The sequence below is a fragment of the Ursus arctos genome, unplaced genomic scaffold (assembly GCF_023065955.2).
Source record: "Ursus arctos isolate Adak ecotype North America unplaced genomic scaffold, UrsArc2.0 scaffold_27, whole genome shotgun sequence".
In the NCBI taxonomy this organism is placed as follows: domain Eukaryota; kingdom Metazoa; phylum Chordata; class Mammalia; order Carnivora; family Ursidae; genus Ursus; species Ursus arctos.
Window position 1 is genome coordinate 1,622,361 of NW_026622952.1, and position 15,959 is coordinate 1,638,319.

The following is a 15,959-nucleotide window of genomic DNA, read 5'->3' on the forward strand; positions in this document are numbered from 1 at the left end:
TTTGAGGCCATCCGTCGATCTTCTTGCCATTTACTTTTTCCTATCAGTGTGGGAAGGATTTACGTAGATTCTATAAAGTAGCCATTGCTACGTTAACAGCAACTGTGTTAAAGGTATGAATTAATTTGAGAAATACCACCATTTTTTCTATGTTTAGTCTTCGTATCAGAGTATATTGGCTATCTCTCCATTTAACCTGTATTTTCGCCCTAAAATTTCCTTATTGTCTTTATGTATGAACTCTATTCATGAACTTTATCCCCAGGGATAAAAATGTAAGTCATCATAAATAAATCTTTCAATATGTTAACTTATTCTACCTGATAGAATTTTATTTAAGAGTGTTACACCAACTTTGATTAAAAAGTATGACCTGCATGTCTTTTCCTGTCTTGGCCAGATTTTAAGATTAACACCCTATCTATACAGCAGAATAAATCAGATATTGAGCCATCATTTTCAGGGGGGAGGGAGCTTTTATTTAGGTTAGTTTGTATAAACTGGTAATTCTTTATTATTTGAAAATGTAGAAAAAATTATATATTTCTAGATGGAGAAATTCATTATAACTTTCCAGATTTCTTAATCAGTGGCTGATCTATTTATGTTCTTAATTTCTTGAATCAATCTTCATATCATATTTTTTGAAGGAAATCATTTTGAGTTTTGAATTTATCAGCTTATAAACTGTTCATTTGACCATAATTATTTTAATTACAGTGGTTATGCATATCCTAATTTCTAATTTTATTAATTTCTATTTATCAGTAATTTATCAACTGTGTAACTTTTATTTTTAAAAAATCATCTCTTGGGGCGCCTGAGTGGCTCAGTCGGTTAAGCTTCCAACTCTTGATTTGGGCTCAGGTCATGATCTCAGGGTTGTAAGATTGAGCCCGCACATTGGGCTCTGTGTTGGGCATGAAGCCTGCTTAAGATTCTCTCTCTCCCTCTGTTCCTCTTCCCCCTACTCCACCCGCACGCTCTCCCTCTCTTAAAAAAAAAAGGTGGGGGAGACTCCTAGGTGGCTCAGTTGGTTAAGTGTCTGCCTTGGGCTCGGGTCATGATCCCAGGGTCCTGGGATTGAGCCCTGCATCAGGCTCTCTGCTCTGCAGGGAGTCTGCTTCTCCCTCTGCCTCTGCTCCCAAAACCCCCTGCTTGTGCTCTCTCTCTCTGACAAATAAATAAATACAATCTTTAAAAAAAATCATCTATTGGGGCATCTGGCTGGCTCAGCTGGTTAAGTATCTGACTCTTAATCTCAGCTCAGGTCTTGATCTCAGGGTTATGAGTTCAAGCCCCGCACTGGGCTCCACACTGGGCATGGAACCTACTTAAAAAAGGAAAAGCGAAACAAAACAAAACAAAATCATCTCTTGACTCATTTTAAGTTTTCTCTCATCTTCACAGGCAGGGAGTGACAGAGGCAGGATTCAGACCAGGCACCCTGGCTGCAGAATCCATGCTCTTAACCACTCCACTCTATCACTTTCCGGTCTGGTTCAGTTCACCCGTTCAATCCTTAAACCCTAATGAGTCTGATAATAGTGAATGCTTATTTCTCACCACAGTTTTGTCCTGTAGTTTCTACCACCACTCTTTTTTTTTTTAAGATTTATTTATTGTAAAGGTTTATTTATTTATTTTTAGAGATAGAGAGAGCACAGGGAGGGACACAGGTAGAGGAGTGAGAGAATCCACAAGCAGACTCCCCAGCTCAGCAGGGAGTCGATGTGGGGCTCAATCCCAGGACCCTGAGATCACGACCTGAGCCAAAATCAAGAGTCAGCCACTTAACCAACTGAGCCACCCAGGCACACTTCATTTATTTGTTTGAGAGAGAGAGAGAAAGAGAGAGAACATGAGCAGGAAGGGCAGAGGAAGAAGGAGAGAGAATCTCGAGCAGACTACAGGCTGAGTGCAGAGCCCGATGTGGGGCTCGATCTCACGACCCTGAGATCGTGATATGAAGAGTCAGATGCTTAACCAACTGAGCCACGCCGGTGCCCCCTACCATTACTTTCTATGTGTTGTAGGGGCCCATCTCAATCCCAAGCCTTTTGATTGGTGTGCTTCTATTTTAGTATTAACATTTCACTTATTTATGCAAATGCAAAGCCTGACTGGCCCCCTTATTCCCAGGTCGACCTCATGAAAGTAACAGTGCATATGTCTTTTTGTTTTTGATGTATTCTTTTAAAGTACAATAGTCTCAGATTTTAGTCTTCAATATGTTATTAGTCAATGTATTTATGTATAACTTTCCTTTTTCCAAAAGGAATTTGAAATTATTCACAATATTTTAATACAACTGAGTTTTACTTTTATGCAAGTTAATCTGTTTGTATTTGTTGCAATTAGTCTAGACTTGCTCACCCTGAATTCCTTCCTCTACTTTTATTGTCTTGTCATTTATATATTTTCCATATTGTATATTTTTAATAATATTTTAAAGATATGGTAATATTAACTATTATTTTTATCATACTTAGAACATGTCTAGTTAAAAAAAATGAAATGGCCTTGTTTATTCTAATTTATGTCTGAAAATAATTAACAGTCAAAAGTAACAGATCACCTTCACTGCAATGAAAGCCCAGATTTCTGTCTCCCACTCACTGCTTTTCCCTTCTTGCCTCCTCCAGATCCCCTGAGGAATACCGTTTAGGATGCTAAAAAGCAATTTTCTTTTTCTTTTCTTTTTTTCTCATTTTCATCTTATTTTTACGTAGTCAGTTATAATGATTACTCATAGTTAACATTACAATACTAACCTTCCTCCAATTTTGGTTCTCTTTTCAAAAGCACTTGCTGACACACAGGTATCTTTAGCTGTCTTGAAGCTATGAAATCTACACATTTTTTCAATGTTTATGTGTTTTTCAACGTGTATGGATTTTAAGTGTTTCTACTTTAAGGGAAGAGAGATAAAGAGGAAAGGAAATTGTCTAACCAGATAACTGATTTCCTTCACCTATAAGTCTCCCATTCCCAGATATTTATTATCTGGTTTACAAAATACAGATTATTATAATTTGCTTTCCTTTGAATGTCTGCCTCTATATTTGCTTAAAGATTTTTAAATGATCATTAATGTTCAGAATTTTCAAAAGGTTATGTCTCAATAGCATTTTCTGGTTATCTAACATTACAGGCTCATAAATGTCTTTCCAATTTCCAGGCTAAGGTCTTTTCTGCAATTATGGGACATTTTTTACAATTATGTTTAAGTGCAAACTCTACCACTCCTTTACTCATTTTCCTAAAACATAATTATCTCCATGCTGTTTTGTTGTGGTTTTTTTTTTTGTAAAGATTTGAGAGAGAGAGTGAGAGAGAGAGAACATGCATGCGGGGCGAGGGGCCGAGGGAAAGAATCTCAAGCAGACTCCCCGCTGAGTGTGAAACCCTACTTGGGCTGATCTCAGGACCCTGAGATCATGACCTGAGCCAAAATCAAGAGTCTGACGCTTAACCGACTAAGCCACTCAGGCACCCTCATGCTCTTTTAACAGTCTTTTTCCTGAACTAGTCGCATGTAGCTAATTCTTCTGTTTGTTGATTCTCTGATGTGTCACCAGCATCACTGTTTTATACCACTGATTCCACTTTTCTTTTTTTATTCTAAGGATGCTTTACTTGCCCTATGGTTAATACCCGGAAATGTGCTTTTTTCTTCCCCTGAACTTGTTTTTCCATAAATGTTAGGCCATTATTGTCTTTTTAGAAGACATTTTGCTCATTCTCTGAATTATTTGTGGCTTTGAAATTCAGCTATTATTGATTTTTTTTCAGGTTTCTTTTTAGGTCCTTCTCATAGGCTGGTGTATCTTTCCTTTGTCTTTGCTGTTTTTTTTAACATTCTAGATTTTCTTTGCTTCACCTTACTTTAGAGAGCTCTCAATGGCCTTAATCAAAACAAGGAGGGATCACGTACTCCTTCATCCCCTCTTTAGTTGGTACCCATACTGGGGGTTCTTTTGTTTGCTTTTTAAAGCTATTTACAGTGAACAAGTCCCTATGGTTTTGCAACTTTATGACCGTATGAAAGTGATATGCATTCAGTAGAAATGTACTTGGAATTTTGAATTTTCACCTTCTCTTGGGCTAGATATATGCCGAAGGACCCTTTTTCATGATGGTGGACAGCAGCAGCAAGCCAAAGTGCCCAGTCAGCCATGCAATCATGAGGGTTAACAAATGATACACCGTAGGATAGTGTAAGTATTCTGAGTGCATTTAAGGTTGGCTAGACTAAGCTATGATGTCCAGTAGGTTAGGTGTTTTAAATGTATTTTCATCTCACTGTATTTTCTACAGTGGGTTGCAACCCATTGGAGGAAAATCTGTACATTAAAATTCCTCCTGTGGGGAAGCCTGGGTGGCTCAGCTGGTTGGGCATCTGACTCTTGATTTCGGCTCAGGTCACGATCTCAGGGTTGTGAGATCAAGCCCCACCTCTGGCTCCATGCTGGGCGTGGAGCCCGCTTAAGATTCTCTCTCTGCCCCTCTGCCCCCCACTAAGAAAAATTACATAAATAAAAATTTAAAATAAATAAAATAAAAATTCCTCCTTTGAAAGCAGTACATTCAAATGCTCAATTTGGAAATAGAGAATATTTTATTTTACATAGAAGAGTAGCCTTGTATTTAAAAAGCAACAAGGTCTAGGAGCTGTACCTTCAGATAAAATAAATCCTTTATCAACAAGGAAGCAAAGAAAAAAAAAGGAGAGAGAGGCAAAAACCAGGAAACAGACTCTTAACTATAGAGAACAAACTGATGGTTCCCAGAGGGCAGATGAGTGGGGGGAGGGGGAAATAGGTGATGGGAATTAAGAGTCCACTTCCTGAGCACTGAGTAATGTACAGAGTTGTTGAATCACCACATTGTACACCTGAAACTAATCTCAACACTGTATGTTAACTGTACTGGAATTAAAATTAAAAACTTGGGGCGCCTGGGTAGCGCAGTGGTTGAGCGTCTGCCTTCGGCTCAGGGCGTGATCCCGGCATTCTGGGATTGAGCCCCACATCGGGCTTCTCCACTGGGAGGCTGCTTCTTCCTCTCCCACTCCCCCTGCTTGTGTTCCCTCTCTCGCCGGCTGTCTCTCTCTGTCAAATAAATAAATAAAATCTTTAAAAATAAATAAATAAATAAATAAATAAATAAATAAATAAATAAATAAATAAAATTTAAAACTTAATAAAAATAAATAAATCCTTTATCATCAGGAGGGCAGATCCCTGGAATAAATGCCACACCTCAACCTGAGCCTCCCCGTTGTCCTCACTACTTTGCCCTTGGAGAATACCCAGGTGTCTCACTCCTTCCTTCTCTGGTCCAGCAATGGGGTTATGCATCAGGCAGAGGAGTAAAATAAAACATGGTCTATCACTTTCACTCATCACCAAGAACTGAGTTTTTAAAAGATGGGGAGGGGAAAAGAGAAGAGACTGATGTTGCTCACTGCTAGGCATTCTCCCTGATTATATGTCTTCTGATTCTTTCTACAGCCTATTTGTTACCTGACCTAGAAAACTGAAGTGAACATGTAAAGGGCTTCAGGTATGAGAGCATTAAGGATCATTCCAAAGAGACCCAGAGCAAACAAAGTTGTGAGCGTGAACATGATACCTACGTGATAACAGCGTTCAGAATTCCAGAAGACAGTCAGGTTTGTTCCACGTAGTTCATTATGGATGAGCAGCAAGGCCTGGTCCATCTTCAGGTCTACATGCTTTTTTTTATCTAAGTCTGGTAAGAATTAGGGAAAAAAAGTTTAAAAAAAGCAGAAAAAGCACCTGAAAGACACGTTAGAGACAAAGTGCACCTGTGTGAACAGTGGCTTCACAGGCGTGCTTCTCAAATGCCTGTACTCGGAGGCTCTGGGGTCTCTCGTCCCTTACTTTGTGAACACACAACTGAACAACTACGCACACATAGGCGTGTGCGCGTGTGCACACACACACACACACACAGGTGCCCTTTTGCACACATGCCTCTACTACAGACGAGGATTCAGTTAACACCATCCACATCCCGTGTGTAAATGGACCATGTTCACCACATGCTAAAGTATGAGGGGCACTGACTTTACTAGTTTCACATCTCTTCCATTTGACAATATGCCAATCTCATGAGCTGGTATTTTCTCCATTTTGTAGATGAAGAAATTAAGGCTCGCATGGATTTGATCACTGTGCACGGCCAGAGTTCTGCAAAATCACTGTGTAAACCCAGTTTGTGTGGTTCCAAAGCCCAAACTTTCCTGGACTATGTTACTCCACTCCAAGTGCAGCTCGGGAGATGACAGGATGCCCGCTTAGCAGGGCTCTGCAGTGATTTGCACACCCTTTAAAGTTGAGAAGCTCTGCCTTATATCACTTGGGTTTGACTTCTGATTCTCCTTCTGGTTTCTACAGCAGATTTGAAGTAAGAAGAGAAGATGAGCTTCAGTCTGAAGGGAGAAAGACCCACTGCTCTGTATTCCCAAGGCTTAGAGCTCACCACTTTACTAGATGCTCTTAGGATGACCTAAAGACCACGACCATGAACATTCTAAATTTCACCTGCCAACTTGGTAGGCAAAGAGAACTACTATTAGCTAAAGTGAAAGCAAAATGTTTCATTTAAACCAACCTCCACATTTATACTATTATATGAGAGAGAAATTAATATGCCCTCTAGCTTCTAGGTCAAAAAAGAGAGAGAGAAAAAAAAATATTTAATAACACAATGAGAAAGGTAATAATCTAGCCTCTTTTTTTTTTTTTTTTTTTTTTAAGAGGGAGAAGCAGATTTCCCACTGAGCAGAGAGCCTGACAGAGGGCTGGATCCCAGGACCCTGGGATCATGACCTGAGCTGAAAGCAGACACTTAATCAACTGAGCCACCCAGGCGCCCCTAATGTAGCCTCTTTTATTTTGTAATATGAAATCTTCCTTCAGGGCGCCCCAGAAACTCATGTGAACAGTTATTTGGTTAATTCAGGAAATTCTTCACTGTACCCAATCTAAATCCCTCATTTTAAAGTTTACCTGAATTTACCCTTATTCAGCTCTCCATAAACACAAAACCCACAATATACAATTCTCTTTTTTTAGATTTATTTATTTATCTTAGAGAGAGAGAGCATGAGTGGAAGTCAGAGAGAGAAAGAGAATCTCAAGCAGACCCCACACTGAGCACAGGGAGCCAGATGTGGGGCTCAATCCCAGGACTCTGAGAACATGACCTGACCCCAAACCAAGAATTGGACACTTAACCAACTGCACCACCCAGGCACCCTAATAATATATAACTCTTAATAATCTACTGAAAATCTTTTCCCCCTCTAGACTAAATAAAGTTACACCCATCACTTTCTCTGTTCTTTGTCATCCTTCTGAAGAGCTTCTTCTAGTAGAAGCAGTGTTTGGGACCAGGGATAAAACATGGCGGGTTAAGTGTCGGGACTCCCAAGTTACACCGACGTGAATTTGAATCCCACCCTGTCTGTTTCCTCACCAATAAATTAAAAGTCTAGAGGTTCTGCACGCAGCTTCTATTGTCGGGCGAAGGTTCCCACACAACCAAGCAATTCTCAGACGGCAGCTGGGCATCCTACAATTCTACTCAATTCTGACACCCACTACCTGGAGACAGTGTCAGATCCCACAGACAGGGGCTCAGTCCCACAAGCCCGCCACCGCCTTCAGACGCCAGTCACCAGCGCAGGTTACACCCATGCTTCTGCCCAACCGGTTAGAGACCGGAGGTTCCCACAACCCCCTCCTCAGTTTTGATTAATTTGCTAGCGCAGTTCACAGAACTCAGAGCGACATTTTACTAGTAGACTGCTGGTACATTATAAAATGATACAACTCAGGAACAGCCAGATGGAAGAGACGCATAAGGCGAGAGAAGGGGAAAGGGCACAGAGCTGCCATGTCCCCTCCCAGGCCACCACTCTCCCCAAATCTCCAATTGCTCACCAACCCAGAAGCTCTCTGAACCCCATCCTATGAGTTTTTATGGAGGCTTCATTACATAGGCAATTGATTAAATCATCGGTCATTAGTGCCAATTCAAGGCCTTCCAACCCTCCCCAGAAGCTCCTTGTGGGGCTAAGAGCTCCAACCCTCCAATCACAGGGTTGGGTCTCCGGGCAACCAGCCCCATCCTCAGGAGCAGTGCGGAAGGTCACCTCATTAACATAACAAAGACACCTTGGCCCTCACCGAGGAAATTCCCAGGAGGAGAAGTCCTGTGCAAGAATCGGGGCAGGTGGGGGGGGAGACCAAATAGAAATTTCTTCACAGAAATCCCAGTGTCACAAGTCATAGTAGTGTGCACTTCACAGGACCGCTGGGAAGGCTACGGTTGATAATACATGTAACATGGTTGGCGTAGAATCAGAAACGAAGTAAAAGCTGAACACGTGAGACTTCTAACGTCAGGCCACACGCGGCCGACGCACAGCTTCATCGGGGTCGGGAACATATGGTTAAATATTTTCCCCAGTTGTTTCTGCTTTGTTCACGTAACTTCATTTCCAATTTCTTCCCATTTCCTCTTTCTTCCTATTTTAAGAAATTATGCTATATACATCTGAAAATTAACACGTTCTCCTTTTGACATAGTTCCTTAACTTCCAGGAGTGAAATTTTATAGCTTTTTCAATAGCTTTGGCTATGCACTGCCAAATGCCTCTCCAGTTTAGCAGTGATTTATGGTGACAACTGCGGAGACTGTGCACTCCCAGGTGACACAGATCATACACTTCAATGTGCACCAGGCCCCAACAGCCCTATGAAATAGCTACTGAGGTCTCCACTTTCTGGACGAGGAATCTGAGGCCTGGAGAGGTCAGACAACTTGCCTCGAGTCACCAACCAGCCACCAGGACTTACAATGCAGCCAGTCTGACCAGCACCTGACCTCTGAGGCCAGTCTCCTGAAGGTAGACAGATCTGTTCCCTAGAAGCTGGGCCAGTGATTTTTAGTCTTTCAATTTTTTCCTCACTTTTGAGCCTGATGTATAGAAAATATAATTTCCTTATTGTTTTAGTTTTGAAGTAATGATTGGCAAGTTTGAAAATGTCTTCCAAATGTTTACCATCAGTACTTTCTTTTCATGTGAATTGTTGGAATGTTCATTTATTTAACCACTTAACCCCCATTAAAAAGGAGACAGCAGGCCCAGAATGGAGTCACTTATGCTAAAGCCCACCCAGACTTAATACCTACCCTAACTGCGGCTTCAGCTTCTTCCAGAAATGGGGCCTTCAACCAGGCAACCTGGAACTTCCTGGTCAGCATCAGGAGCTAATCTGCTGATAGCCCTTTCTGCTTCCCCCTAGGAGGGTCACTGTGCTGAAAACAGTGCAAATTTTTGTGAATAATTTCCTTTTTCCTCTCCCTCTCTGCCTTTAAAAACCTTTCCTTTTCTGCTGCTCAATGAAGCTCCTCTCTACACTGTTTGCTAGGTGGGATGCTGCCCACTTCGTGCATTGTTGAATAAAGCCAATTTGATCTTTTGAATTTACACAGCTGTCTCTTTGTTTTAAGATTTTATTTGACAGAGATAGAGACAGCCAGCGAGAGAGGGAACACAAGCAGGGGGAGTGGGAGAGGAAGAAGCAGGCTCCCAGTGGAGGAGCCCGATGTGGGGCTCGATCCCAGAATGCTGGGATCACACCCTGAGCGGAAGGCAGATGCTTAACCGCTGTGCCACCCAGGCGCCCCTACACAGCTGTCTTTTTGTTATTTAACAGATTTGGTGGCAGCAGTGATACTGAAGGAGACTTCCGACGGCTTTGGGGAACATGAGAAACACAGGCATGGTACCCCACAAACACTCTGAGTTCACCGTCTTGCTCACCATGTCCGAGCGCTGAGGGTGAGTTCTCTCTTGGTTCTGTGCTCCACGTTCTGCATCAAGCCCTCGAACTAACTGGCTCTTCAGTCCACAAATCCAGGCTTTTTGAGTGGAAAACCCCAGTCCTCAATCCCGTTCCAAGATCCACGTGGGAACAGTTGGTAGCAGTGCACTGTTCCCCACCATGGGGAGCCCCCAATCTGCAATCCCCATCTGTTGGGGTCTGCTGGTTCAGCCCTTTTCCCAGCCCAAGACTCCACGGGGACTGCAGGGGGTACACACAGGGCCTTTTACTGGCCATTCCACAGAAACTTCCAAAGCCCAGCTTTCGGTTCTGTTCTCAGATTCCACACTGGAAAGTGCTGGCATTTTAGTCCACTGCTCTCCTTTGGGAATCCTTTCCCAGAGTCCATGTCGGGAGCAGCTGCTGTTCCCATTTGTTTGGAATCAGTCTGCAGGCCCCATTCTTTGAGGTTTGCTGGTTCAACACTTTCCCCAACCCCCAGTTCTTTGGTTACGGCTGATGTCTACAGTTTCAGTTCCTCAGATACTACTACTGGTTTCTGCGAATACGCACATGATGGAAAGGTTAACTGTTCATGGGAATCGGGGAGGCCAAAAAAGCCACAAAAATTGGTTAAGTACGAGTCAAGCGTTTAAGAGCTGTTGGAGTGCTCACCACTTAGTCCAAACACACCCGTGTTAGGACAGACGGGTCACAGAACCAGTAGGGTTGACACTAGGTCACCTGCCAACCTCAAGAAAAATTCTGTGCATGTGCAATGACATACACCGTGAAACAGCACACAACCCTACCCCCACAGCACATCCCTCTTAGGTATTAATCTGGCTCTGAGAAACTCAAAGGCTAAGCTAAAAAATAAATAATAAATAATAATAAAGATAAAGACAGGATCCTTAATTTCTAAAGAATGAAGTGTGCTACCATCTGGCACGTTTATTTTATGTCTAAGAACTGTGGTCCCAAAAGCCATAAATATCTACAAAAATGGCAAAAGCTTACGAACGACAAGCTAGAATTACAGTGGCCATTTTGAGTAATGTTCCAATTAGATCAGCTCATTTAAGAAGTGCAGTTAAAGGTAAGGATTCCCAAATTAAACAGAATGTGATACATAATTTTAATTGGAATGCAGAAGCCTCCGAAAGGTTTCAAAATCGCAAAATAGCCCCACTGAAAAATTTATCGTAAAAGACTAATGAAAAATTAAAAACAGAAGAGGTACCTACAACAAAAGGCTATAGAACTCATGTGATCCCTGTTGCTCCCCCATCCTCCTTCACCTGAGTGCTCATTCTAGTTATCCTCTCTCTGAAGTAACTTCACGTGACCATGAACAAAGTCAACCAAGGCAATGATCTTCCAGGCATCCCCATATCTACCTTCAAAGGAGGGACCCCCGTATGCGCTCCTCTCACAGTTGACAAGACTCAGGGATTTTCTGAGAAACTGCTGCATTATTCCTTTAAAGAGCCAAGGGAAAACTAAAATTAAAACGCAAAACATGAGAGGCACCTGGGTGGCTCCGTTGAGCAGTACCTTCAGCTCAGGCCAGCACCCCAGGGTCCTGGGACTGGGCCCCGCGTCGCCTGGGAGCCTGCTTCTCCCGCTCCTTCTGCTCCTCCCTCCCGCTCATGCCCTCTCAGCCTCTCACTCTCTCTCTAAAAAATTGTTTAAAAAACCTTTTGCACTTACTCCATCGGCCAGAAAAAGTGAGGATTCAACTGTTCTTTTGTAAACTAGTGAGTTCTGCATTATCATATCTGTCATGGTAAAAATTTTACAATAATAACTACCAGGTTTCTGCTTATACATTAATGTCTGTCTGTCTGTCTATGTGTGTGTATGTGTGTAGATGGGTGGCATTCTCTACCTCTGGAAAATTGCTAAATTGCTAAAATTAATTTGTAAAGAGGTCTATTTAATTGGCTTATAAATTAAGTATTTCTAAATCTCAGAAATATAATAGAAACTAATTCAAATGCTTTTTCAGGTTCATATGATCTGGGAAGACATTCGGTATTAAAGATTGTTGGTTTAATTAAAATAGGTATGTCTTTAGAGTTTTCTACATTAAATATGACACTTTTATCCTAGCCAGGTTTACTCATCAAATATGTTCATATTGTCTGTTACTAAATTTGTCAACAAGGGACAGTGGCTGTCTGTCATTTTTGAATCATGATGTTTTATGGGTATTCTAACCATAATTGATAAGAACAAGTAAATTGAATAGATATAATGACGTAAAAAAATTTTTACGTGAATTATTTAAAATAGTTTCCCCAATCTTTTTGGTAACCTTGAAACCTTAAAGTTTTGCTAAATTAAGTTGAATTCACTGAATATCCAGATCATTTCCAAATAAGATAAAATGTTGGAACATTAACTACTGAATATAGGCTTGACCACTTTTGCTTCCTTTTACAGAACTGAAGATATTTGAGCCTGTTAGTAAACATGCTTCATGCCACCCTGAGAAATTTTCTATGAAAAAAGCACATTTCCAGAAGTCATAACATTTGTAAGTCTGCCTGAAAGAGGACTTCAGCTGCCTCCATTTTGACCTCAAACTTTCTGTTGGGTTCTTCTTTCCAGCTTGTCTCTTGGCTGGGGGGTGGGGGGGAACCCTGAGGGCAAGGCATCCTCTGCAACATCCCCCTCAAGCAATAAGGACGGCCCAGAGCCAGCAAGACACCACCCTTGATTGACTCTAAGGCAGTGGTCGACCAGACCCTCACTGCCCAGCTGTGTGCACCCACCGACCTTTGCCCCATAGTTTCCTTCTATACACCTGGAAGTTATTTTCAGCACTTTGGAGACAGTCTTTTTTTTTAATTTTATTTATTTATTTATTTGAGAGAGAGAGAGAGAGAGCACACTCAGGCAGAGCTGCAGGCAGAGGGAGAGAGAGAAGCAATGTGGGGCTTGATCCCAGGGTCCTGGGATCATGACCTGAGCCAAAGGCAGACTCCCAACCCACTGACCCACTCAGGCGCCCCAGGGAGACAGTCTTCGAGACACTAGCCCGCTATTGTCCCAGTGTTGGCCTCACTGAAATAAATCCCTTTCTTGTTTCAACACCACTCGTCTCTCTGCCTATGGATTCTGTCGCTGCTGAGTGGCAGAACCTGGTCTGTCTGGGACCCCCAGAGCCAGGTGTTCTTGCATCCCATGTCCCGGTTATATGACAACTCACAGAATGCTACTGTAAAAGATAGTTCACAATTACTTACTTCTTAAAGTTCCTAAAGGATCCTAATTAACATGCAGGATTAAAGCTACAGGAGATAATAAGGGAGATACTTCCATATGCAAGAAAAGTAGCACGTGTGCCTTCATGAAAAGGTATGAGGAATGGAAATGTATTTTTGTTGAGGGAAAAAAAAAAGGAAACCTGTCCTAAAATCAGGGTGGTTTTTCTTTAAAAAGAATACATAGGACATAGGGAATACACAGGACAAAATCTGATGGTAAAAAAGAAAGGAATCTTTGAAAAGGAACTTTAATGTGTAGTCAGGCTAAGATGAAAATGAATTGATCTAAAACTCAGGGGTTTAAACTCAATTAGCCAACATACAGTACATCATTAGTTTCAGATGTAGTGAGGTTTTGGGGTTTAAGATTTTATTTGTTTATTTGACAGAGAGAGAGAGAGAGAGAGAGCGCGAGCAGGGGGAATGGCAGGCAGAGGGAGAAGCAGACTCCCCGCTGAGCAAGGATCCCGATGCGGGACTTGATCCCAAGACCCCAGGATCATGACCTGAGCTGAAGGCAGATGCCCAACCAACTGAGCCACCCAGGCACCCCCCATTTTTTTAAAGTAATCTCTATGCCAATGTGGGACTCCAACTCATGACCCCAAGATCAAGAGTCACATGCTCTACTGACTTAAGCCAGCCAGGAGCTCCTAAAAATGAGTTTAAATATCAAAAGTACACTGTGCAAAATTAGAATTTGGTTTTTCTCTCCATTAAAAGGACAGAGTTCTTTTAGGTTATTGGTCTGCTCTTAATAAATTATAACCAAAGGGTTTTCTTCACCTTTAATATAATCTGCCTAGAAAACAAAAATTCTGTTTTGTGTTTATCAGGTTTTTAGTTAGAAAAAAAACCCAGAGTCTTTTCAGTATTAAAATAGGTACAGCTTTGTATAACTGTTTGACTTTCTGTATTTGCTTATGAAGTCTTTGCTACTTGGTGAAATGGATAACTAAGTATTATTTCACAGTGACCTATGACCCTATCTAATGAAGTATCCAAACTTTTTGATACTTTTAACAAACCTCCCCAAAACCAAATTCTAAATGAAGTCTTTTTGACTTTGACCTTGAACTAGCTTTGGGTTTTCCAGACGGTCCCTTGGAATATCTCAAACGATTTGTTCTCCTTATAAAAGGGAAGATGTTAAACTTAATAGGCTTACCTGGTATGTTAAATTACATGGGAAGCGTTGTCAAACAGGATGCTAAACCTTCTTAGATTATATTTGCATGGATATATGTTAATATAAGTGTTCCAGAAACTGTATGAAATTCCTGAAGATTGAATAGGTATTGATATAATGTTAACACCTGTAATTCTAGTTATTATCTGAGTATGTATTCACGAAAATAACCAAATTTCTTTGTCAATTCCATTGTAATGAACTTTTATCAGATTTTTAACAAAAGGCATTTTTAAGTCTTCTGTCATTTACAGAGAGTTATTGTTTTTACTCAGATGCTTTTACAAAAGCTTCCTGCAAATGTGTTTCATCTTCAGAGAAATTCATGGAAAAGAATCTGACAAGTACTCTAGAATAGGGGTTTCTGATAACTTTCAGATCATGCAACTGAACTGGGTAAAATTTTCCAGAACTATTGGGCGCCTGGGTGGCTCAGTTAAGCATCAGACTCTTGGTTTCAGCTCACTTCAGGTCATGACCTCATTGGTCATGGGACTGAGCCCCTCATTGGGCTCTGCTCTCAGGTTGAGTCGGCTTGAGAATCCCTCCCTCTGCCCCTCCCCCAACTCATGCACACATGTGTGCACTCTTTCTCTCACTCTAAAATAAATCTTTTAAACAAAAGTGGAGGGGGGGGACTGGGTGGCTTAGTCAGTTGAGCATCCGACTCCTGGTTTCAGCTCAAGTCATGATCTCAGGGTCATGAGATTGAGCCCCACGTCAGGCTCCATGCTCATTGGGGAGTCTGCTTGGAATTCTCTCTCTCTCTCCCTCTGCCCCTCCCCCTACTCACACACAATCTCTCTCTCTCTAAAATAAATAAATAAATCTTTAAAAAAAAAGAAAGAAAAGAATTTCCAGAACTAGTGGAAAAACAGTATTCAAGTAGGACAAGAATTTATAACATGGGACTGAATGAACCGAGGAGGAGGATTATTAATTTTTATGACTTCTTGTTTAAAACTCTGCCGGATCTCTAACATTTTGCTTTTCCAGATTTTAAGAGACCTTTTTCTCTTTTCTGTTAAGGTATCAACAAATTGACAAGATATACCTTTGCAAACAAAGATGAAACATTTACTTTTTCTCCCTACCTAATTCCTCCAGAATTGGAAAGCTCTTGGGTATTCTTTTCATGGCCATATAGTTATTTACAGAGATTTGATGAGTCTGATCCTTGTAAACAGACACCACTGAAACCTTGGCTATACTACTAAAGCTTTGACCAGCATGTCATATTTGAGAGAGATATGAATAGACTCAGGTATGACCAAACAGCTTTAAAGAACTAAGGTTACTGTGAAATGTTGGGATCCCAGAGCCAACAGCCAAGAAAGAATTCTTGAGTCATCTTCAGTGCAAAAACAGTGGTTTTATTAAAACATGGGGGGTGTACAGCTTACTTAGAAATAAATATTTTCTTAAAAAGAGAGAAAAAAAGCTATAACCAACTTTTAAAAATAAAGAGCTTATATGGTCAATCACTATTCTGGCTGCACTTAAGAAAATAATCAGGCAAAGTTTAATGCAAACAAATTAGTTTTACTATTAAAAATGAGGGTAATTGTAGAGAGAAGAAATGTTTACCCCTTTGTCTGTATTAGATTCTAATCCTGTTAACTGTCTTTG

General features: G+C 41.2%; 1 protein-coding gene across 5 annotated transcripts in view; it reads right to left on the minus strand.

Moving 5' to 3' along the window:
• HGSNAT (heparan-alpha-glucosaminide N-acetyltransferase) overlaps positions 1-15,959 on the minus strand; it is a 45,180-nt gene that overhangs the window by 23,889 nt on the left and 5,332 nt on the right. For 3 of the 5 annotated variants that reach the window (XM_026485679.4, XM_026485680.4, XM_026485681.4), the window contains exon 2: positions 5,642-5,757. In XM_026485679.4, coding sequence (XP_026341464.2) covers positions 5,642-5,757 — 116 coding nt within the window. Of the gene's footprint in view, positions 1-2,774; positions 4,517-5,641; positions 5,758-11,266; positions 12,095-15,959 lie in introns of those variants that run through there. The other 2 variants (XM_057303342.1, XM_057303343.1) reach the window with 2 other exon arrangements.